This window comes from Molothrus aeneus, chromosome 3 (genome assembly GCF_037042795.1).
Source record: "Molothrus aeneus isolate 106 chromosome 3, BPBGC_Maene_1.0, whole genome shotgun sequence".
Lineage (NCBI taxonomy): Eukaryota > Metazoa > Chordata > Aves > Passeriformes > Icteridae > Molothrus > Molothrus aeneus.
In genome coordinates, this window is record NC_089648.1 from 43,060,052 (window position 1) to 43,085,786 (window position 25,735).

The 25,735-nt window shown below is 40.1% G+C and overlaps 2 protein-coding genes across 3 annotated transcripts in view; both read right to left on the reverse strand.

Annotated features, from left to right (window-relative positions):
* Positions 1-5,370: 5,370 nt before the first annotated feature.
* Positions 5,371-19,666, reverse strand: GNG4 (G protein subunit gamma 4). Of its 2 annotated transcripts, none has more exons than XM_066545662.1 (3): positions 19,416-19,666; positions 12,954-13,059; positions 5,371-6,654 (listed from the first exon to the last, which is right to left on the reverse strand). In XM_066545662.1, exons 2-3 carry the CDS (start codon positions 13,047-13,049, stop codon positions 6,526-6,528), a joined length of 225 nt encoding a protein of 74 aa, XP_066401759.1. In that variant the 5' UTR covers positions 13,050-13,059; positions 19,416-19,666; the 3' UTR covers positions 5,371-6,525. The 2 variants fall into 2 exon arrangements, with proteins under 2 accessions (XP_066401759.1, XP_066401758.1); XM_066545661.1 differs by lacking the exon at positions 19,416-19,666 and adding an exon at positions 13,203-13,331.
* A 3,359-nt stretch (positions 19,667-23,025) lies between these two features.
* Positions 23,026-25,735, reverse strand: part of LYST (lysosomal trafficking regulator) — a 77,542-nt gene continuing 74,832 nt past the window's right edge. The window contains exon 53 of the mRNA XM_066546789.1: positions 23,026-25,152. Coding sequence (XP_066402886.1) covers positions 25,014-25,152 — 139 coding nt within the window. The 3' untranslated portion in view covers positions 23,026-25,013. The remainder of the gene's footprint in view (positions 25,153-25,735) is intronic.

A 25,735-nucleotide genomic window follows, 5' to 3' on the forward strand; every position in this document is an offset into this window, starting at 1 on the left:
CAGCAGGTACTCACAATCTGTCCAGGCTCTGCCTCAGCTTCCCACTGTAAGATGCAAATAGTTCCACCCTCATATTCCTCCAGGATACTGTGGAGATACTTTGTGAAGAACCTGTGATGAGCACTGCAGAGGAGCTCATCAGGGAACAGCTCTACATGGAAAGCAGAATTTGTGAGTAAATCAGGCCCGGGGCTACGCAGTGAATAACAACACCAAAATAGTACTGACTAACTGCTCATTAATTGAGCACTGCCTATACTGTGCCTTGTGGGAATTCCTGCAGTGGCGAGCTGGGATAGTAGTACATACAAATGAGAGAAGCAAATGGAAAATGCATAAACAAGTGCTTAACTTGGCCTCTTTAATGATCTTTTAATGTACTTTTTTTTCGTTTATCCAGATCCTGTTTATATATTCACACCCCTGTTACAAGTATTTGTTTAGCTGGTATGGACAGAACTATAAACAAATGTAATCACTTTTATGGCACTCTTATTTGTATTTCATAGTTGCTTTTTGAAGTAATTTTCCAGAGTGTAAAGCAAACTCAATACAAAAAGAGCGTCTGAAGGGTGAGAAAGAAGACATCAGAAAGGCTGCTATCTATAACATTCTTTATGTTCTCAAAGTTTCTGTAAAGGAATTTTTTCTCGAGAATCTTAGCACCTGAAGTTTTGTCACTTGATCTTTTAAGGGTATGAGTGACATGTTCATATCAGCACTGCAGGTATATATAGTGGAAGTCTATTTATGTGCATTCTGTTCTGATGAGTAGGATAAAAGCTGGTATGCTCTCCAGGGAGGAGCCTCTCAGACAAGAATCCAAGGTAGTGAACAGTTTTATCCAAGAAAGGTATGGATAAAAAGTCTTGTGAGCCACACTTGCCAGAGACAGATTACACAATCAATATCTTTAGAGTTACTGCTACTTGAAAGGTTTTTAAAAAGTCACAAAAGTGGCTCTTTTCTATAAAGTATGGCTTATTCCATTCTTTTGCTGAACATCTGTGCATGTCTTTAGAGTATGCCATGAAGAGAGTGAAGGGCTCAAGGATGCCACCTAAAGCTCAAGGACACAAGAGGGTACAGTGCAGAGAAGCTACACGACAAATACGTTTTGTGGAATGGGTTATCTTTTGAAACACATCCTTATGCCATGCCTAGTGTATTTTCCCTAAAATGCCATTCTTAGCATAAGCAGTGGCTTAAGCTCTGTTCTGGCTGTATTATTATGCTGTGGCATAGGAGGAAGTATTTGGCCCAAACTCCAGTAATTGGAGAACAGCCCCCATCCCCGAAATAAAAAACCAACAGGCAGGAGTGAAGTTTGAGTGTGCAGGAACAGAGCAGCAGTCAGTGGGAGCTGTTGGGTGCTCTCTGGGCTGAGGACTCACTCTGGCCTAGAGCTGAGCCTTTCTGCTGTTAGCAGCCACCTCACCTGCTCCAGGGAGCAAAGGGCAAAACTGGTGTCTCAGCAGCACTGAGGAACAGGCATCTGAGTTAATCTGGAAAATGAGCTCCAGCTGATACACACAACGACTTCTCCAGCTTTTGAAGGCATTTTTAGCCAGACACCTGACCTATTTAGCCAAATAATGTATTTGCCTTTTGTGTTTTCCTAAACTGAGTGGTCTGGAACTGAAGCATGAGGTCTAACTGCACCCCAGCAGTGCAGCACTGCCCCAGTGCAGGTGAAATCTTACACAATGCAGCCCACAAAAACAGGAGTGCTGGCTCTCTGTTCCAGATAGTTTGTGTATTAATTCAGAATCCCTCTTTTGGCCATTACCAGTTGGTATTGGTACTTTTTCATCTCAGTCGGCTGCTTATCACTTTATCAGTAGGTGGCAGTAATAGACAAGCCTATGCAGTTCCTGCTTCTACTAGGAATTTGGGAAAGAAAAGACCCAATTTTAGGGTAGAGCTGCTCATTTGTTTGTTCACAAGCGTGAGTGGTGTAAATGTACTTGACAAACTCAGAAGTACATCTTCCTCTAACAGACAGAAAAGTTGTTCTCATACCAGTTCTGGTATTTATGGCTGTACTTAATTTAATAGTGCTATAAAGCTGGATTCAGTTAGATGCAAATGTACATTATTTACCTAAAGATTAAATGTGAAGGTGCCTGTAAAATTTTATGTAACACTTATTCTGCTAAGTTTGCACACTATTTTTCACACATTACTATTTAAGTCAGTCTAATGACTTTAAGTATTACTTTTCAGTAAAAGAAGCCTGTATTTCCTAGGAACCACTCCTCCTCCAAGTTTTCTTTAGTCTCCTTGAAGAACCAATTCCATATTCTGATGCAGACCCAAAGGACAGCCATAATTATGGCATTTTCTAGGAAAATTATGTCTACAGATTTTTATCCCTATATAATGAAGAGATAGGAAAAACTGTATAATCAGGTCCTCTCAAAGAACATACTTTGTTACTCCTTTGATATCAGAAATCCAGCTGGGTAAATGACTGCCTTATTGAAGTTTAGGCTTTAATAGGCACCTTCACAGACTGTTGTTCCCAAAGTGTTCTTTCCTTCTGTTGGAGCTGATCCTGCTGCAAGTCACTGCAAAAATGCCTGATTACAACATCCTAATGAATAATTGTTTACCTTAGCAAAGGCTGTATTTGTTTTAACCTTTGGTGTGATGTAGAATAGCTTACTTTAAACTTCCCTCCATATTTTTCTCCTCCTTTGGCCATAATTTCATAGAGGTTAGCTTGAAAAATTTGCGTATCAGCACCAGCCAAGCACCCTGCTACTAGTTTAATACATGATATAGGAAGCAAAGAAGGGGAATTTAGTATACAATAGAGAGGAGGGAAATAGTTTTTAGGGTTGAAATGGTGGCATCTTAAATTCAAAGTAAGCCAAGGAGATTAATCTCATGGAGGCAAAACAGCCAGCCCCACATGTGCTACTGAGACATTACAATTTACCACCAATCTACTGGGAACTCTCATTTCATCAGAGCAGCAAGAATTGGGATATGAAGAAAGGATTACTTATAACATGTCAAAAACCCCCTTGAAGCCAATTCTGTTCTGAAGTTCTCCCTCTGTGAGATGACAGCCCCAACTCACACAGTTAAGAGAGAGCACCCACTACTTTCTGGGCATGAACTACAAATAAACAAGCCTAATGGCATATGAGATGAAACAGAGAGAGAGCAGTACAGCATTAGGATGGCAGCAGGTCTGGTTTTGTTTTCATTAAAATTGGTAGGAATCAAATCAGACCATTTGATGAAAATATAAACTCATTGCTTCAGCCCACAAGAAAACATTCTATTAGCTAAACCCACGTTTTGGAGATTTTTTTTCTATCATTTTATAGTTCATGATATGATATGTATTCATTATTTAGAAAAATGTACAAAATCATTTGGATATTTTTGTGTAGAGCTGAGGCAAGATGTTTAAGCATGAAACAGAAGTATCAAGAGCAGATTATCCAAACTACCTCAAAGGTCAAGGCAGCACAAAATATAAGAACGACAAAGACATCTTATGGTTTGCTGGGATTGGAAGAAAATATATTCTTCTAAATGTTGATTTGTGGATTAAGCTGGCATTAAAAAAAAATTGAACCAGATGATGCCATTCTCTTCCAGAGAGTCAATTTTTTGATGGTGTTCTTAAGCAAAGTAATATATTTGTATGCAATCCAAAGCTGTTACAATTTTATTTGAAGTGCTGATCTTCCAAGTTCACCTCACCCTCTTCCCCTTCAAATTACTAATTTGCCAATAGTGTATCTTCATTTGAGGAACTGGTAAATAAGGCCCAAAGACATCAGAGAAAGATGTTCTGTTTTCCAGTAAGGAATTATGCTTCTACAGTTTAACCTCTTCAAACACATTATAGACATCTGCTAACGTAAATATGCACTTCATGGTATTCCATGTATTTCTTTTTTTATAAATTAGAAGCATGAAATCATCTTAGTAGATGCATTTTATTTTTTTTTAACATAATGAAATTTAGGAATTGATGAAAGAAACCACAAACATGGGAACCATCTATTTAAAACATAACTCCAACACATTCACAACTCATTGAAGAAAGATTTTGGAGAAAAAACTGAAGATCAAAAGAATTCCATTCTCCCCTGGTGAATAATAATTCTGGATTTTTGTAAAGTAATCTCGTAGAACCAGAGACCCTCAAAAGCAATGAAATGTTTCAGTCTCAGGATATCAGACACTAACCCTAATTGGAAACAGAAAGCAAGCTGTTTGCAATACTGTAATAAGCCGTGGCAATTTTGTTATTTTAGATGGGAATGTTAATGATGAGCCACAAATGCAAGTTGTTACAAAGCCTTTGAGAATAAAGCTGGATGCCCTATATTCTCCTCCCATGCTGTTCCAGTTAAAACCATACACGCGGAAGGACAAATGAAAATGTTGCCATGGTGATCAGAGCAGTTACCAAATCATGTACGCTGTAGGAAGGATTCCCTAAAGAACCTTACCAAGCATTTTGTTGCTCTTTTTAAATAAGTATGTTCAGAAAGCCTTTTTTGTATTTTGCTGTCAATAAAATAGCTACTCGGTTAGCTAAACCCTATTTCTCTACCCTCAAGATAAAAACACACCATACATTAAGAAATAGTTTTGTTAAAAATTAGGAATGGGATTCTTAAGCTGAAAATTTTGAAATAGGAACCAAGGATGAGCCTACCAAAAATAAGACTTGTTCAAGATACTTGAATGATTTTCAGCATAGGTATGTCAACGCTGCTAAGATACTGGTGTCTCCAGCTGCCCAGTTCAAAAACCAAATATTTGAATGAAAGACATCCCAAAAGCCTACTGGTTAAAAGGAATATGGGAATAACATTGCATGTGAGACATGAGCAGCAGAGGCACCATCCAAAGCCCCCTGTCCTGTGTGCCCAGACTAGTAGTGAGCACAGCTGGATGAGGCCCATTATCCAAGCCAAACAGCAAAGAAAACAAAACCTGTACAATGCAGACATCTTGTATTTCCACTGCACAAAACAGTACAACAGACATCGATGGAAATTGCTAAAAATAAGCTAGAGAAGGTACATGCACTTTGGGGGAAATGCATGTGGCTTTGTTCACCAAGCAGCACTTTTCAGCATCTAAATTCAGCATTTAAGAATACCCCTAGGCCCTCGATTCCTCAGCTAGTTTTTTTGCCTTGCAGGTATTTAAGATGTTGATGGAATACAAGTTTGTGCAGAGGAAGGGAGGAAGCTTGATCTCTTATGGGTGGCTGTTCAGAGTCTCAGCTCAGACTGGTGCAGTTCTCCAACTAAATTGTCTCCTGCCTTATGGGGCTGGTTGATACACTGGACATATCAGGTACTGCACTGAGACAACTGTACTAATGCATCAGATTGAAAAAAGAGCTTTTATTTTTTTTAATAAGGAGAAGAACAACAACAAAAAAAAGTGTCTAAAGTAACAGTTGCTTCCATCAGGTGCCTTGTAGGAGCTTAATTTTACTTCATGAAGAAGGCAGTCTTATTTCACATCTCATTCTTTTCTTCTCACTGCACTTTAAAATTGAAACAAAAAAACATTCCAGAACCTCCACAAATTACTTGCTGACAACTCAACTAATCTGTGGCCACAAAATGTACAAACATAGTGGCTGTCAACAGCACAGTGGTCTTGCTGCATATCCTAGAACAACATTTATTTACCATTAATCTACATCCCCATAAAGTCCTACTCTCACAGGCAAAAGCACGTAGAGGGCTGCTCAGAAAATGTAATTCCCCCTCTCTGTGCTGTTCAGGGCAGTTTTACACCTCCCACTAAAACTCTCAGGAACACTTACTTCACAGTTCAGTTTACTTTTGAAATAATTTAAATCATTACCATTCAAAATAAGATACAAGCAACCACAGTTTTCTACATTTTTATTGATGCAATCCTGATGTGTAACTATACATCTTCATTCTGCTCGTAGCTACAATGGCACTTTACTAAGATTGTTTTTGTAGTCAAGAAAAAACAGTCTTCAGAAAACATATTTACAGACACCACTTACTGTATAAGACCAATCACTGTAAACATTGTAAATCACTGGGACTTTTTCCTAAAAAGTGCTACTTGAGGAAAAGGTCACACTACTCTCTTTAGATAGAAATTTGTAAAGGCAATTGAATTGAATTCACCTTCCAAAGAAAATAAGAATGTTAAAAATAGCTTCAAGAATTGATATGACTCATTTAGATCCCAGAAAAATCTATCACTGGCAAAGATACCTACAATTTGATACTGTACTTGGTATTTTCACTAAGACCAAAAGAATATTTATGAAGTACTGAAATTAAACTTGTACATTGTTCTGAAAGATAAGCATTACCTCGAATTGTTCTTTTTTTATTTTTTTTTTTAATTTTAAGGAGGTTTTTAGCCAAAATTGCACTAAAATATTGTAGTTATGGGGTAAGTGTTGACATCTGAGGAAAAAAATGCTAAAAGCATGCAACACTGATACCAAGTTTTAGCAGATGACATTTTTAATTGAAAACTGACTCAAAGGATAGTACAAAAGAGTTTCTTCTCCCTAAAGGGATTTTCAGATGCAGGTACAGGAATAATAAGGGGATCTTCTCCAATGTGTGCATCACAATATGCCAATAAATCTGCTGCAGCCTTGGATACCTAATAGAAGAGAAGAGAGAACTACTGTAACACTTAATTCTGAACCAATCTGAATTGCAGAAATATTTTTCAGAGAACAAATGATAATGAAAGCTATCGTAAAACAGGGAGTAGATTGCTTTATCCTTTAAATATTAGACACATCTCTCAATTTGTTCTTCCCAGGCTTAGTAATCCTTACACACATTTTATCTAACACAGTGACATAGGTGGTATTGATTGATATCATCCATGTCGAGCTGTTCCTCTGCATCAGAAGGAGGTCAGGAGCACACAGTCATTAAAACATTTATATGATAACCACCCATAAGCAATAAGGATTCTTCTTAAAGTGTCTGTTTCTGTAGAGAAACCTGCTTCGGCTCTTACTCCCATTCATTGGTTTTAAGGTTTTCCACGCACACTCTCTCTACCCTCTGCTCCTCTGATTGCAAAATAAAAAGTTCTTTAGGCACATGACCATGGGATTGAAAAGAAATAATAAATCAGGAACAAAACTTGAACATCATGTGTCATAGCTCCCATTTAAGTAAAATACTGCTCTTTTCAATGAAGCAAGACCAATGTCTTCTGCTTAGTAAATTACTGTAAGTAGTCCTTTATTCACAGCATTCATTTAAATTTTAGCACTATATTAATATTTTTTAACATAATATTTTTATACTTCTAAAACAAATAATTCTCAGGTCTCCAAATTCAGAACATGAGTTTATGCTTACTGAAAAGTCTATAAAAATACAAACACATGCAAAAATGTAGCAATGTGTTGAATATTTGCAATGCAAGCTATTTTGCAGTAAATGAAAAATGAAATATTAAACCTTGTAATTTTTGCAGCTTCATGTCATAAGAATATTGGTGGCAGTAGGCCGTAGTGACTCACTTATTTTTTCAAGAATTTAGAAGGTATATACAATTATTTTTGTTCTGATCAGTCAGTAAGATATTCACAGCTATCTGTATCTCTTTGCTTTGGTGAATTATTGGGTTTTCAATATTCTGAGAGTTGAGAAAATGAATCTGGAGTCTTTACAAAGAAGTCTTTTCTCTGAGCACTCTGACAGCTTGTCCCTCATCAAACACCAGGGTCAGCATGTTTGCACAACCAGAGTGAAGAGAAGAAACTAATTCCCATCTCTGGTATTTTTCTAGCAGGTGTGTCCCCAATTTTGCTTTAAGCTTCCCCACGCCCTGCTTGCTTTGACATGAACCCAGCCTATTGTAGGCTTCAGGTTAGATCTATGAAGTCGATGGGTATTGAATCAGAATTTGCATGAAATTTGAATGAACTTCTGAAGATTGTTAATTTTCTTTATTTTTAATTTCTGTGTGTCTTTGTAGAATGCTTAAACCTATGGAGAACCTGTGGTTGGCACCCCAGTATAGACTATTCCCCCAAAGGAGGAAATAAGAGTGTTAAGGTTATTTAAAATCAGCTTGTCTATGAATTGGCCTGTAAGACAAAAGGGTGGCAGAGACACTACATATGAAAAGAAGGCTGCTGGGCACAGGTGAAAAAGAAAACTGAAAAAAGTCAGAAGAGATGTTCACAAGGACCAGTGTTTCTCAAGAAAGAAGCAGGTAAAACAAAAATGTGTTGAAAGTTACAGACCTCAAAGTACAAAGGATTGTAATGATTTTCCTGTAATGATCTTGTTAGTTTTATGCACGGATAAGCAACATCAGCCCAAGTATATTGCTTTTCATTCAATGGAAGAGAAGTACAATTTCAGACCACATTCTTAGGAGGGAGAAACCCAATAATACAATTTCCTGTTTCTCTACATATTACTGTGCTTTGATATGATATAACAACAAAAAAAAGGATGTTTCACTAGTCAAAGCTCAGCATACATTTTTGTGTCTAACTTGCCCTGTAATGCTGGTAAGAATGTTGTGAAGCAGAGTAACACATTCACAGAATCATCTGGGTTGGAAAAGACCTTTGAAATTATCAAGTCCAGCCTTTGACCTAATGCCACCTTGTCAAATAGACCATGGCACTTGGTGCCACATCCAGTCTCTTCTTAACTCCAGGGATGGCAACTCCACCACCTCCCTGGGCACCCCACTCCAATGCCCCATCACCCCTTTCTGTGAAGAGAAAGCCTTCCTTCAATGTCACACTGTTTAAGTCACATTTTAGTTTGCTTTTAAACAAACCATAGTAAAATTTATTTAAAAACCAACCTGCAACAAGAAACTGAGGAATATGATCTTTGTCACAAACTAAACCTGCACTAGACCATATATTTTCATCCCTTAAACAAATAAAAGGTTTTGAGAGGAAAAACCCTCCCACTGGGATTACAGTAGTCATCAAAAAAAGTGAATTATAACCATTTCTTCACTAAAAGTAGAGTAACTTAGGCCTGCACAGTGGAATAATGACCATTCACAACAGGGAGTTAAATGAGCTGATCACAGTCGAGGAGCAATGAAAACACGAGTTCCTGCGGCTGTGAGCGGCGTTGGCAAAGCCAGACCTGTGGCCCAAAAAAGAGCAAAATACAATATTGCCTCCAGCAAATTTCCTTCTCAGAGTCATTATTGGGAAGAGCAGGAAGGCCTGTGCCCTGAGCATGGCACAAGGCTCCAGCAGGGATAGTGCTTTGGCACAGGCAGCCCCCAGAGGTGCCCCACGGCCGGGGCTGTGCTGTACACACTGATGTGCTGATCGTCCCATTGTGCCATGGAAGGAGTGAAATGCAGCCCAATCTATCCTAGCTGTTACTTGCCTTCAGGGTTATTTGTAGCTCAATGTTGTTGGACAGCTTCAAAATAGCTTTTCCTAAGAATTAAAATAAATGCATGATATTTGAATATTCAAATGAAGTGAACACATTTATCATGTCACCTTTCCTACGCAATACGGCTTGGTCTGCAAATTCAAAGTAATTTATACATATTGCAGAAGTGGCTAAAGAGAAAAAATCAGACTCCAGTTTGATTGATGAATTCTATCAGAAAGTTAACATCTCATTTTTAAAAAATCTTTTAAGGTGTATGGATTAAAAGATGGAATATATATGTATCACACTGATCTCACATTTTGTAGAACTACTTTTACTCTCACAAAAAACACATCTGGTTATCAAATTAACAATAGGGAAAAAATCCAACAAATCACTCAACCTTGATGCTTTAAAGAATTAGTCTTAGGAGGACTGTGAAATTTTACCATTATATTTCAGAATAGCAGAGGTGATAAAAACTGCCAGAGTTGGTACATCCTGTTAGCTGCACTAATAATTATAAGCTTCAGTGACAGGGCAAAATGCTGCAATTACAATGTCTTCTGCCTTGTCATGGATTGTGACTAATTACCATCCTTGCTACAACACCCACTTTGCTTATCCTTTACATCTAAAACAAAGACATTCACAAACAATTATTGGCATTCTCACTGTTCATCTTCCAACACTATTCAGGACCAGTTAGGAATATTTCCTATCTTCCTTAGGAAAAAGAAAATGGAATGATAACTGATATGTCAAGGGTCTTAAATGTCAGAGCACTGCTTGCAAAGAAAAGGTTAAGTAGTGCTTTATTTGAGGACAACTCTGATAAACACCAATACTAACTTTGCTTTCTCAATTTTGCTGCTAGCATCTTTAGATGACATATTATTCTGCTAGGCACAAGGCCACTGTTCACCTGATTTACTTTGGTGTTTCCTAGCTTGGAAACACCATCTGCATTTCCAGCTTCCTACTTACTTCTCTTTTATAACTCTAGCTGTTCCTTTGCCAGGTAAGACAGGTTCAAATATGATCCTTCTGGCATTCCTGTGGTTCACAAAAAACCCACAGTAATCCTCCTTCCAGCTACTGATCAATACACCAATAACTCCATCCTCCTCTTTCGAGTTGTCCTGCTTCTTTCACACCTCAGCAGCGAGTTGTCTTTGTGGAACCTCAGAACACAGCCCTTCTTTGCTGCTCTGACTGGCTAGAGGACTTAATAGGACTTCTTAAATTAGTTGAAAAATCCAGAACACAGTGGGGAGTCAGCATCTATCAACATACATTTTAATTGTGTAGACCCAACTCGTGCTGGTTACGGCAGCTACTGTGCATTGGAAACAAAGTGCCTCTGTAGTAGAAAAATAAACTGGAACTTCTGATTTTCCCAGTCAATACACAGACACCTCTTCCATGTTAGCAATGTGGTCTTGCCTATTGTGGCAATAACAACTTGGCTATAGCTATTTGCAAAAGAGGGTTTAATTAAATTATTTGGAAAGCCCTGGTGTTTTGTTAAATGTCTAACTAGTTTGATCAGAGGCAAAACACTAGGAAAAAAGGAAGTAAGTTCATTTATCTACCTTTACAGTAATGATCTGAGAACTTAAAATCTCCTGTTGAAACCACTGGAGAGTCCCTCAATAAAATTTGACTGTGCTGAAACACACACTTATCTGATTGAAAATTAAAAAGCCAAGCAGATTTTGAAGGAATAAAAAGCCCATCAACTGCTTCTCACAATCCCTCATATGCTTGTTCAGAGAAATTCTAGAAATTAGGGCAATTTGAAAAGTTATATTTGTTTTATGTTAGTGTAGGAGGCCTCATAATTCTGAAACATGCCAAATTTTCTTTGGTGTGTTTTTGGTCCCAGGCTATTTCAAAAAGTGAAATAATTGCACTTTCAAGCTACCTGTTTTTTAGGTCTGCCACATTTGTAATAACTGTGTTCATTTTAATTAAACTGACTGTAAAAATAACCTATGTCTTTCTTGCAGCTATGTCTTTCTTGCACATGTACTTAAGAATGTTATACACCTAACTAATGGAGCTATTTGCAAAACTGACCTAATGATGTGGGACGTGACAGTTACCACTGCATATGTAGAAGCAAGTTTAAGGCAATCTACTAAGAATCAACGATTTCAAATGCCAGTAAACTGGGACAATTTCAAATGCCAAACGACTTTGATTTTGATCTTTCCAACCCTTTCCTCTGCCACCCACACCCTCCCTTGTCAGTTCTGTTCATGCAGCTGCAACATGACCTGAGCTGGAACTAACCAAGGCAGACCTTTTTCTACTGCAGGAAGCAAACACCTGTCCCTGTGAACAGGTTATGTGATGAATTTGTGACACACTATGAAATAGAGAAACTACTTTTGCAAATTCAGTGGTCTTACAAGACATCATTAAAAACTGCCACAAAACACAGTGACTGAAATGTCTTTTTTCACATGAGCAAGATTGACCTCTCATGTGAATTGCACTAACATTTCTGAATTCTAAATATTACTTCTCCAGCTGGTGAGTCTCTGATCTGAGACTATTTTAAAAATCATAACTATATACTACTGTCCCCATGCTGACTACATGCAGACTTTCAGCACACAGGATGGATGGACAGAGTTAAGACTACGTGAAGATTTCAATGTACAACATTTTTAAATTGTCCTACTGAATTAATAATGTCAGTTACAGTTTGTAACAACTCAGTTACAGTTGTTTGTAGAGAACTGGGTAATTTCAATACATTACTTTTTAAAGATGGAAAGACTAAAAACTTCTTCCTTGTAGAGACTGGATTTTTTTACCAAAATAATTATTCCCTATTTTCAGAGGAAAAGAGCAAAATAAATGAGCATTGCTTTCTTAAAAAGTTCTACGGCATTTTTAGCTTCAGGTCCTTGATATTTCACAAAGTTTTAGCCTAGTGGAAAGCAGAATGACATGCAAGAATAATCCACAGGATTTTTTGGTTAAAAAACCTGAAATGCTCTGTTTAATAGCGCCTTTAATGATTATATTTAATCCACAAGAGGCATGATGGAACCAAATCTTCACATACAACATGTTATCAAGTGTGAAGAATCATAACTGCACACTGCAACCGTACACTTTTTTGTGCAATGGCGTCTGCACTAAAACAAAACAAAGCAAAGCAATTCAGCTTGTCTCATCATTATCCAAAAATTTTGCAATATCTTAAAGACTTATTCCAAATCTTAAAGGAGAAAAACCAAGAAACCATAGCTGCACTTCTATTCAGCTACAGGTGGCAAAGAAGAGCACCTGTGCACCCACCAGCTGATTTTAAGCATTTCACAAAATACCACTTTTGACAAATGTAACAGACACTCACACAGAAGCAGACTTGAAGCCAGGCTTTGGAAATCTCTACACTAGAACCCACCAGTCGGTCTGTAACTCACTCACAGTACTGAATATTGTTTTATTGCTCAACACAGATTCTTGATTTCTGCATTATTAAGGGCATGCTGTTCACCAGACTAGTCAGTGAATTCAAAATATCAACAATAAGTCTAACTTTACCTTTATTCTATCCATGTATGCTTCCATTTTTAATTGCTCCACAGCTTTCCTGGCTTGAGAAATACTGGTTGTACTGTTTGACACTAGTTCCTTCATTCTGCTTTTCCTGGAAGAGATGAAGTTGAGACCATTTAAAGAGCAGGTAGCAAATGCAGCAATCACTGAGAGGACAATTGTCTGAACTCTAACCAGCCCTTGCCCACCACATCAACACTGCCAGGCTGTTTCTCATGAATACAAAGCAGACACCATTTATTTCTGTCCTCTTGCAACATGGCAGTTTATTGCATTATATATTTGCATCCTTGATCATCAGCATTCTGCCTGAATCCTGCAAATACAAATGCAGAGCACATGACCATGACTTCAGCGTGAAAATGGTTGCCCTGGTTCACGTTGCCAACGCAGAACAGCTGCTCACAAACAGACTTTGCAGGCATTGCACAGTTTGGCTCCACGCCCCAGTTACACCTAGGAACATCAAAACAACCTCAGAAATGTGTGCAGTGGAAATTAATGCCACACCACTCTCACAAGCATCAGAGAGAAATTCTAAGATAGAGAATGAGTCAGAATTCTGACTATCAATAAAAGAAGTTTAGAAATGAGATAACAGATTAAGAAGAAATAATGCAGAGGTTTCCAACTTTTTGCTTAGACACCCCAGTAAAGTCTAAAGATGATTAAACCTAGTACAGTATGCTGTACAGTACAGGATGCTTTATTTTTAAGAGACCTGCAGCTCTTGGGAAGGGACATCTAGGTAAGGCATGGCAGCCTTTGGTTCTGTTGCATTGCTCCTCCCTGAGGGATTAAATCAGCTCAATATCCAGCAGTCCACAGCACTGTTACCAAATGAGTCAAGACATCCACATTCAGACCCTGACTTACAATATCTGTGCCAGAGGTGGTCCACAGGTTAGACCCCCTTGTGCTGACACCTCTATGCAGCACTGGCCCAGCACAAGGAACAGTCACTGTTGGAAGTCACTGGAGGTTGGACTAAGGCCACATGGAAAGATGATGGGATACAGACAACCTAGACAGGTCCCAGACTAGCTGTATTACCTAGTAAGACTGGATGCTGAGGTTTCAATCAGGCAACATTCCCCTGTAGTCCTTACCACAAGGGCTACCTGCAGCCAGATTCGTCTGGCACCAAGCCTCAGAAACCAACACAAAGTTCAGCAAAATGCAAAGGACACAGAGTGTGAGAGGCAGACACAGGAGAAAAACACACACATAAGGAGGCATTTTGCACTGCTGCCAAAGCACTTTTAGGCTCAGGCCCTTCAAAATGAATACTTCCAGCCTATTTCTGGATAAGAAGCAAACACCTAGAACCACACAAATTTCCCTTCTTGAACCTTGATAGCTTACCTGATCCAGCCACTGGGGTGTGAGATACAAACAGGAAATAAAGTAGGACACTGGAAATGCTCTTACAAAAAATCTGTATGTACAGTGAATGCCCCTGTTAGACTCAAGAGAAGTACCCAATCCATAGTACAGAAAGAATGGAGGAATAATTTTTTAACTGCTTTGATTTTGCAAAAGACAAATGCTCAGAGACAAGGCAAAGACAGCTGTTTCTTCTCACAGCCTGGTATGAAACAAATTGTTTCTAAAAATCAGTAACCTGTGCTGTAAAATAGATGGTGTAATACAAATGCCATGGTGAGCCATGCTCAACACTAATTTGAAGAAACAATAGAATCTTTTTCTCTCAGGTCTAGTATAAGTCAAGGCAGGGAAATGCTACTTGAAAATATATCAAAACAAGACAAACAAAACAAGAGCTTTAGCATATGCCAAGACAAAGAACAGGTTTTCTGCATATACATGTGTCATTTGAATGGAACACAAGTTTCCCCCTTGTGTGCTCTGATGAAATAAAATCGTGTCAGAACACAGCAGGTTCTTTGTCTTAATCTTTGTTTACAATTTTTTAACTCATATTCCTTACAAGGCACAGGACTGAATACATGCGGAGGAACTGGCTTTGCACAAAATGCCATGTACTGTATGAAAATCCACAACCAAGCCACAGCCTCCAATCCATTCTGAGATGTGTTTTGACTTGCAGTGGAAAGTCAAACAGCAGAAAGGATACAAGACATTCACAAAAGGAAAAGGCTCTGAATTACAGCTCATCTCTGGACTTTTTGTTTGACTCAACCTCCTCACTTTTAAGTACCAACCTATCCATAAAAATTAGAATAAACACATTTAGCTTTGTTTACAAAATGATACCTCCACAAGAGTGAATAATTTAAATTTTATCATCTCCACATCTATGTTATTAATGATCACAAAGTCAAAAATATCAAAGCTAAATCAAGTCAGAGGCCTTTCTACATTTGCCACAAAAATTTAAATTAAACTGAATTAAGCAACTGCAACTCCCTGAACAGTCCTGAGAATTCCAGATCTCCCACACTTTTCTGGCAATTCACTCACTCATACTGTAAAAGCTATAAACATTAGAGTAAGACAATTTGAACTGTCACTAGCTACAACAATGTTGGCAAGAACAGTGTTCACAGTACTTCCAGCCAGTGTTTAAGCATTAACAGAATAAGGATTAAGTCCATAGTATAATGTTGAAAAGGCTATTAGGCATAAAAATGCTTCTAAAAATTCAAAGCATGTTTCTAAAGCAATGCCACAAAGATAATATATCCTTACCTATATTCTGAAATACCAAATAGGAAAATTTAAAAAAAGAAAATATGTATCTTGACTAGTAAAGCATTTCACAGTATCAAAAACCAACCAGAATGTGAGGCTTCATAAAAAAAAAGAACTTCAAAACTAAAAGAAAAGTCTGGCACTAGGCATTTCAGACATGGGAGAAAATTTCCACTTATCCCCAGCAAGAGGTTTGTTTATACTCTGAAGCACAAATATTTGTTCTGTTCCAAATCCTTCTCCAACCTTGGTCTTTACATGCATTTAAATATTTAACTACTATATTTCTGGAAGTGTTTAGCATCCATTTAAGTATTTAATTTTCTACAGACAGATATGGTTCCATAACTTTGTGAGACTGACTTCTCACATACCAAGCTACACAGACCTCCACCTTCTCTCACTCTCTGCAAACACTGTACATACCTGTGCATCATTTAAGGCCCTGTTACATATGGTGTGATGTTGAAAATGAGAATTGTACCCACTTTCAAACCAGGCTGTGATAAAGATCCTTGTTGCAGACAAAACTTTGTATGACACTTGATTCTATTCTCCTTAGGACCTATGACAATAACCTTAAGCTTAATAGTCTTTAATGAAATAAAATTGTTACTTAGAAATACAGCTCTGGAGAGAACAGAAATTTTAATTACAAGAGAATCTATTACACACCCATCCCCTGGAATGAGGAAGCCTCTCCTTCAAACACCCTCTCACAGGATGAGGATGTGTTTCATCTGAGGCTGCAGCCTGACAAATGGATCTGATCCTCTCTCTTAAGATGACTCCTCTTAAACTGTCCAAGTATTCTCTAGGCCTTCAGTCCAACAGAAAGGCACATTTATCTTTATATTGTACCTGGGTGAGCAGTCTACAGGATCATGGAATGGCTTATATTGGAAGGCACCTTTAAACATCACCTGGTTCAAGGCCCCTGCAATGAGCAGGAGCATCTTCTACTGTAACAAGTTGCTCAGGGCCCTATCCAAGCTGACCTGCAATGTTTCCAGGGATGGAGCATCCACCACTTCTCTGGGTAACCTGTTACAGTGTTTCACCACACTCACAGTAAAGTTTTTTTCCTTACATCTGGTCTTAATCAGCCCTCTCTAGCTTAAAACCATTACCCTTTGTCCTTTCACAACTAACCCTGCTAAAAATTCTGTCCCAGTTTTTCTTTTAAGCCTCTTTTTATTACTGAAAGGCTGCAGTAAGGTCTCCCTGGAGCCTTTGCTTCCCTAGGATGAACAATTCCAACTATTTCAGATATTCCTCATACGAGAGGTGCTCCAGCCCCTTGATATCCTGGTGTCCCTCTCCTGGACTGGATCCAACAGGTCAATGTCCTTGCCGTGCTGGGGACCCCAGAGCTGGGTGCTGTGTGCATGCAGTGCTACCAGAGCTGAGCAGAGGGGCAGAATCACCTCCCTTGACCTGCTGACCACATTGCTTTTGATGTTTAAAAGGAGCAGCTTCTCCCCATCATTTGAATTACCTAAAACCCCTGGAACCAGAAATTCTCCGCTGGGTTTGCTGCTGCTCTTTCCTAGCTGTTTTTAGGTTGGATCAATGCAGGCACACACAGGCCCTGATAATCACTGTAGTTACAGTAACTGTGCTAAGGAGCAGCCTTCGTGCAGCCTACATGTCACTGCTGCAGGCAGCAGACCTGGATTGTACAGGAGCTCATTTATCCAGAGTATTTTTGTGCAGCACATGAGTTCATTGACCTGGTCTCTATTGATTCCTTTCTTTTAGGGGAACACTGGCGGGGCTAACGAAGAGCAGTGACAGCAGCTACACAGCCTTTTTTAGCCAAACAGTTTCTGCTGACTGGCACCCCACAGCAGACAGCCCTTTCCTAAAGCATCACTCCTGAGAGCTGCACAGCGACAGCCTCCCATCCAGCTGCATTTTCTGGTGTTTTGTTTTGTTTTGCTTACCTTACCTCATCCTTTTTCTGGGTGCACGTAACTCATGTGTGCCGAAGTTCTTCATTTCCCAGGCTCCTAAAAATGCTTGTGAAGAGCAGCTTTTCCTTTTTTGTTTTACAATGAATGATTGTACCCAACAGCACTTCAAAGGCAAATTTATCTTATTATAATGCATAAAGCTGCATAAAGATTTGCAGGTATAGCTTGATGCTGCACTGGGGTAAGGAGTGCAACCTTTGCTTACTAAACATTACAAATACTTGTTAGTAAAATGCAGAAAAAGTCTAAAAACTTGAGTAACATAGAAGCAAAATTGACTTTTCAAGCTCTTCAAGATGGATTTCTACAAGAAACAGGGATGAAATGCTGCAATTTCCCCCCCCTCTAGCTCCAAGTACAATCTTACAATGCCATACCATAAAAGTGACCTCTGGAACTCAATCTGAAAAGTCCTAAACCAAATTGCTGCCTTAACCTAAAGTCATGGACCTGAAATTACTAGATTAGAAAACCTGGGGTTGACAACTCCAAAGAACACCTTCCACACAAGCTCTGTACTTTGTGGACCACACAGCCCAATAGGAAAGTTGAGCCAATCAATCATTCAACTAAGTCCCAGTGACATTATCAGGAATCATCCCTGGATATCACATCCTAAATTGAGGAAAGATCACCACATTTAATTATCCCCTTGCAGGAACATAAACAGCAAAATTTACAGCCTCACAGCTGTTCGATGCCAAACTGGTATACTAAAGAAATTAAAAGAAAAAACAAAAAAACAAAGAAAAAGAAATGGAAAGAAACCCAACTTCCTCTGCTACCTCAGTTCTTACTCTACGATTTACAGCAACTGATGTAGCTCTGTAAAGAGAGAGGCAGGGTAAGGAATCCTTTTCCTTTTCTATCTCATGGCCGCACAAAGAAATACAAGAAAATTACTGCAGCTTTTCACTCCATCTCCTAAAAAGAAGCTTAGTAGTACAAGCAGAAATTATTAGATTAAAAGCAATGTGAACTATTGTTCACAATAAGGAAAGAATGCAATTTTCATACCGTAAATGTGCTGACTTTGAAAATAACTTCTCCTCATGTAACTGCAAATCAGTGGAACTCCAGCAGCTTAGTTCTTGTCTAACATACCCAGTACTATATCCAGTCCAATTGTCAAGTTCCAAAAATTCTTGCCATCATACCCAAATTTTTACTCAAAATTATAATCTTGCTTCTCAACATTAAAAAAAAACCAAAGGAAACAAGGGCTGAACTAATGTGATATTTCCCAAGGACAATCTTTTTGTGCAATATTAAATATTATTTATCATCAGCATACAGGTTATGTGAACATATAGCCCAGAAAACCATCAGAGATTTCGAAAGTCTTGAGGCAGAAAGATTTTTCCTGGCTACTGTTTTACCTCTTTAGCTAATTTTGAAAGGTAGCTGTGAGCTTTCAAAGAAATACACAGGAAATTTTGATTATTCCTCTTAAACCCCGCTTAAAAGGCATTTGAACAGAATTGGAACCTACAATGCAGGGAGAGCTTCTCCGGGAAGCTCGGCACTGCATTACCAGCAGGGTAGAAGCGTTTTTTAAGTTGTTATTCCGAGTTTTCTGTCTGACTGCACTGCCCTAATGGCTCTGCTGTGCAGCAGCTCCCAGCAGCACACATCAGTGGTTACCGCCAGCAGCAGCCGGGCAGCGGGAGCTGTTCCTCCGGCAGGGCAGCCAGCCAGCAGGAAAAGCGGCCACTTCCTTCAGCCTTCGCCCCAGGCAGAGAGGAGGAGGAAGGAGCAGCCGGCAGAGACCCCCTCCCCGCCGCCCGCAGGATACCTGGCTCGGGGCGGGCTCTCCAGAGGATGCTCCCGCCGGTGCCGCCGACAACGGAGCCCAAAGCCCGGCGCCGACTCCTGCGGATAACCGGGAAACTCCGGCTCGCCGCCGGTCCTTGCCTACCCGCAGCAGCCCACGGGAGCACCGGGATGCCGGGCGGAGCGGCCAAGGGATTCCCAGGACACCAGCGCCGACAAGAGAACCCCGCAGAAACCGCGACCCGCCCTGCGCCCCTCCCGGCACCTTCTCCCGCCCGGGCCGCCGGGCACTCCCTCCCTCTGTCCCTCCCTCCTTCCTTCCCTCCCGCCGTCCCTCCCTCGCCGTGAGGGCGCGGAGGCCGCGGGCAGCCCGGCCGGGGCACATGGCGCGGCAGGGCGGGGCGGCCGCGGCCCCGGTGCCGCCGCCCTCACGCTCCGCCTGCCTCTGGCCCTCCCGGCTCCTGCTGCAGCCGCCTCCTGCCCCGGCTCCAGCCGGCGCTAGGGATCAAGCGATCGTCCAGGTATTCTCAAACAGAGTCACAGAGCACAGAAACAAAATCAATTAGGTTGGAAAAGACCTCTGAGATCATCGAGTCCAACCTTTGATCGAACACCACTCTCTCAACTAGACCGTGGCAATTAAGTGCCATATCCAGTCTTCCCTTAAAACACATCCGGGAACAGTGACTCCAGCACGTCCCTGAGCAATCCCTTCCAAAGTTTAACCACCATTTCTGGGAAGAAACTCCTCCTGCTGTTGAAACTGAACCTCTCCTGGAACGGCTTGAGGCCATTCCCTCTCATCCTGTCACTTGTGACCTAGAAGAAGAGACAGGCCCCCACCTGGCTACAGCCTCCTTCCCGGTGTAGAGAACATCAATGTCTCCCGAGTTTCCTTTTCTCCAGGCTAAACATCCCCAGCCCCTGCAGCAACTCTTCACAGGACCTGAGTTCCCTTCACCAAGTTAATTTCCCTTCTCTGGACATGCTCCAGCAGCTCAGCATCCTTCCTGAACGGAGGGGCCCAAAACCGAACACAGAATACTGAGGGTGCAGCCGCACCAGTGCTGTGCACAGTACAGTCACTGCCCTGGCCTTGCTGGCCCCACTGTTGCTGATCCAGGCCAGGATGCCATGGGCCTTCTCAGCCACCTGGGCACAGCTGGCTCATGTTCAGCTGGGTGCTGACCAGCACCTCCACATCCTTTTCCACTGGGCCACTTCCCAGCCACTCTGTCCCCAGCGTGTAGCGCTGTACCTCAAACAGCAAAGCCCAAATGGCACTGGGGTTTGGGGTGAGAGCCCACAGTGCCTGTCCTGCCTCCACACCAAAAACCAGAAGGATGATGTAAAAGCTGGCCCTGAGGAATGGAACTGCTGTGGGAAAGGGGCTGCTTAGACTCACCTTGTCAGGGCTAGTATGTCAGAACAATAGAATTCAGCTTCATAGATCAATTTTTATATGCTTCTCCTTATAAAAGCTGTATGGTTCTGCAGCATTTAAAAGTGCCAGTTAATATCTTTGAATAAAAATATTGTCAGCTGTGATAACCCATTGGCAGGATCACCAGTCTCATTAATTTTTTCCCCAGTAAGATGACCGTTCCCTCTGGAGGGGTGTATGTTTTCTCCTACCTGCCCTCAGCATATTTTCCCATTCCATCATAATTGAGCAGAATTCCCAAGTAACATTTGTTTTCTGGAACAAGGAAGAGTCCTATTTCTAAATGTGCTTTGGAGCAAGGGCAGCCTCTTCTGAGATGGAGTCAATGGCTTTTGGGGTAGCGGCTTGGCAGAAGGAGATGCAACAGGAAGAAGGCAAACATCACTAAATATAATTAGGTAAGTTCACAGGCTTCCCATAACTAGAGTTCCAGAAACTGATGGAGACTTCATTGGCCTGTGCTGCTGCTCTTTGATTCATGTTCAACCACATCATCAATCTACAAAAGGCCCCATTCCCCACACACAGGATTTACATGCTCATGCTGTTAGACAAAGAGCACATTAGATAGTTCTAATCATGAGGCCATTGTCATCAGAATATTTTTACCTGGATTATAACAATTTTATGACTTAAGCTAAAATATAAAGGTGGGAAATGGCTGTTTTAAAAACATATTTTCATAATATATTGCACAGTTATTTACTTTAAATTGCCTCCTTTTAAATTTGCAAACTCTTAACCTTCCACCACAATCAGGAGTCTCCCCTACAGGTTCTGAAAACAATACCGATACAGCCAACACAAATGTCTATTCCTTAAATTTACATGAACTTGGCCCTAATGAGCCTTACATGGGTTTCAGTCAATTGCATTAGAGAATAAGGATTTTAATTTTTTTTTTCCCTTGGAATGCTAGCTTAAAGCTGGAAACAGTAAGCAAGCTCCTGTTTTACTCAATTACATTCTGTTTTGTAGTCCAGAACAGCTTAGGGGCCTAATCAGAGCAGCCACATTTAATTTTTAATCTTTTTTCAAAATTATGAAATACACAACAGAGCCTATTACAGAAACTCCAATGGAAAATCAGTGCCTTTCTGACCCCACTCCAGAGCAGTAATGGCAAATAAATCTCCAAACAGCAGTCAGTAGTTTGTAACTTAATACAGCAGCAAAGTAAAAAAGGTGTCTTTATGTACAGAGGCTTAAATATTCCAGTGGATATTTTTCAAGCCAAGCAGAGCTTTTAAATAGTAATTGTTTGATTGTTTTTTGATATAGTAGAAACATACAGAAGTGTGACTTCCATTTTCATATGCAAGGAAAAAACCCAATACAGCTTTAAGCAAAAAGAGGCATGAAGAAATTAAAAGGTAAACTAAAAAACTAAAAATTTATTAGTAGCAAGCCAGGTGATGTTTTCCCCACCACTCCATTGTTATTTTTTACTATTATATTTTTGCTTAATTCAGTTCAGGCTATTTTTTTCCTTCTGTTCATTGTCATGGGTTTGTCTAAGCAGTGGATCTCTAAATGCAAGATCAGGGTTCCCTTTCAGTAATGGGCTGGAGACTCCCTCTCCCACCACAAGTGAACATCTAGCTATTGCCTCCCCTTCCCTTTCTCACCACGTCTCTCCACTATCAGAGCAGAAAGGTTGGGATTTACCACAGGATCCTGCAATCAGGTAGATAGGCCTTGCCCCATGAACATCTCCCAAACTCTGGCTGGCAGCAGAACGAGCCTCACATCCTTTCAGATGCCTCCCCAAGATCCCAGTCTTCCAATTTCCACCCATCTTCCTGAGAATCCAGAGAGAATTTGCTTTTCTGCCTTTGCTGCTCAGACAGGTTTTCAGTGAGAAGGCAGATGGAAGGAATGGGAATGTCTCTGCTTTGAGAGCCATCATTTCATCCAAATTCTAGTCATGCATCCTATGGGGAAGGAAGGACACATGCACACATGTGCAAAGTGATACAGATAGTTTCCCACTTCCCATCTTACACTCACCACCTTCAGTTTGACAGACACAGGATGTAGTCCATAAATGGAACCTTCCCACGTAATGATTTTTAAAATATGAAAGACAAGGGAATCAGCAAAAACTGATCTGGAGCAAGGCATGATAGATTCCCTAAAAGAAGAAAGTTGCAACTAAGCCAAAAACATGTTTCTAATTATCTCAAAATGGTTTGATACAAAGATCTGTTTATTACCCAACAATGTGACAGTGTATATACAAATACAGTGTGGAATGTGACATTTACAGGAAATTTAAGTACATCATGCACAGACACTATTGCAATGTTATTTTAATAGTTCCAGAATGTTAAGCTGAATAAATATTCCTTGCTTCAAAAATCATTTTTACTTTTACATAAAAATATATAATATTGCACTCTTTACAAGGCCAGCAGTTTTGCATATTGGTTTGTAACAAGTGGAATTCTACTTTATAAAAAAATAAGCCTTTGTGAGCAACACCCCAAAACAGGGAGCACAAAAGCACCCCAAAACCACAATGTTTGTCTTTTTTTTCTTAAACAAAGCACATCACATCAACATGAGCCAGGAAGCTTTTCAGTCAGTACTTGGACCTTACATTAACATTCAGACAGAGAAAAATAGGACTAAAGCCATCCCATACAATGCTGCTACAATAATATGCAGTTTAAAACTCAATCCATACAGTATGCAGCCACTTACTTAATTGAACCAATTGTGTCATGAACTATGAGAACATTTTTCTTAAGTTTTTCTAGTTTGAAAAGTTCTTAAAGGGAAATCTCAAGAGTTTCTGAAGACTATTTGGAATTTTCAAAAGAAATGTAAAGATTGCTTGTGTGTGTGTGTGTGTGTGTGTGTGTGTGTGTGTGTGTGTGACCTTCGTCACAACCTGACAACTTCATGTGAAGTGTTCTGAAAGCAGATGAGCCTTTAACATGAGAAGACACAGCAGTTTGAATGGCAATAGCAGAACATGTCAGTGATAAAAAAGCAAAGCAATTTAAAAGGAAAATGTAACTACATCAGACTTGCGTAGCATTTTTGCTTTACCGTTCGCATGACTAGTAGGCACTCAGTCATGGTGCCAGGTTTAGAGGTCTTCAAATCCATCAACGGAAATACTAATTTGTCATGTGGCCTAAGATTTCCAATTTTTTAAGCCGTTCACAACAGAGGCTTATTTTTTCCCCCTCATAAAATAGCACCCAGGAATACACAACAAATTTGCACAGTGTATCTGTGTGAACCTTTCCGAATAATCTGATGCTTATGAACATTGATTATTCAAGCAGTTAGATTCAAACATTTTACAGTGTATTGAACCTCAATGACACTGGAACAGGAGCACATCTGTTCCTTCTTTAACACCTCCTTTTAGAGCTCTGGAAGATAAGCTGTGTGTGTACATAATAGATGTTCTGCCACAGAACTGCGATAGCCAACTAGCACAAAGTTAGGGAGTTCACACTGCATTGCGATCTAACCACTGTTTCATGATGCCATGAGGTATCTACCCATCACTAAGACAAATATTTTATTGTTGTCTGCTGCAAAGACTATTACAGTAACAGAGAAGATGGCAAAAATTACAAATATAAAGATAGCAGAAATTCTATTTTTAGCATTACAATACCGTAAGATGGTGCAAAAAGCACCTACTAAGTTCTTTGCTTCTCAAAAAAAGCAATTTTAAGTGGTAGTTGATTTTTAAGTTTTGGACTGCTTATCCCAGAGCTAACCATACCACATTCAACTAATCAGATATACATATGCTGACATTTGAATAGATATTTACAGAACTTGATGCTGCTGATATTTTACATACTAAGAGGGGGAATAAGCATAATTAATTTTTTTAAATACTTCTGTCCAAGAAGTGATTTAAAAAAATACCATTGGTGTTTTATATTGCAGCATTGAGCATTTCTTAGTCACTTTGCTGGCATTGGATAATATGACCAGAGCTTCCTGCTGACCTGGGTATGCTTCAAGTTTGTGCATGCACATATGCAATCTTACAACCACCTTAGGCTGCTCTTTTTAAAAAACCCACCTATTCAGTCATTCTAGAGACATTCAAAGTACTTCAAAGTCCAGTTAAAGAAGAGCTCCTGTAGCCTATTCGGATTAAAGTGCATCAGAGATACGAGTCAGCAGCAGGCCCTGCCGTCACCCAGCCGCGTAGCTGCTGAGGAAGGAGTAGAACATGGGCAGCTTCAGGCGCTGCTGGTCCTTGCGGCACCAGGCGATGACGTTCCCATCGCTGTTAGCTGTGAACAAGTGATGGCCGTCGCAAGAAAACGTAAGGCTGCAAAACAAGGAGAGAGTCTATCTTTATACCAAATGGGACTATTTATAATGCTAGAAGGCATTAAAAGCCTGTGAGAGTTCAGCCAACAGAGATGAGCTGTCAGGGGAGGCCCAGTGCCTACGCTAACACAGCCATATGTTTGCATATATCTGCTTATCCACCTGTACCCAAACAGGCTGAACTGCAGCTTTGGCCAGCACTTCAACATCCTCTGCAGTTTAATACTCATTTCTTTGCAGTGTCACAGCAAAGGGCAAGATTAGTAGCAAAATCCTACCCTCTTCCCTTCTGTTTCTGAAAGGAAAGGTTTTCAGCAACAGAGCTCAGTGCCCTCTGAACTTGCACTGCTGACAAAGGCGGAAACTAAATCCAACAGATTCCATGGCACAGCACAGGACTTTTGTTCAGATGGGCATTTTTTGAGCAGTAACAGGGGTAGTAAAGCCTTTCAGTCATGCCATGAGTAATGCTAGAGAGCATGAAGGTCAGCATCCATTTACTGCCACATTTAAGCAGGAAACTTTAAATTATTCAATAGCTACTAAATCGTTATCTACAAGCTTTGTGAAATATGCTGCTT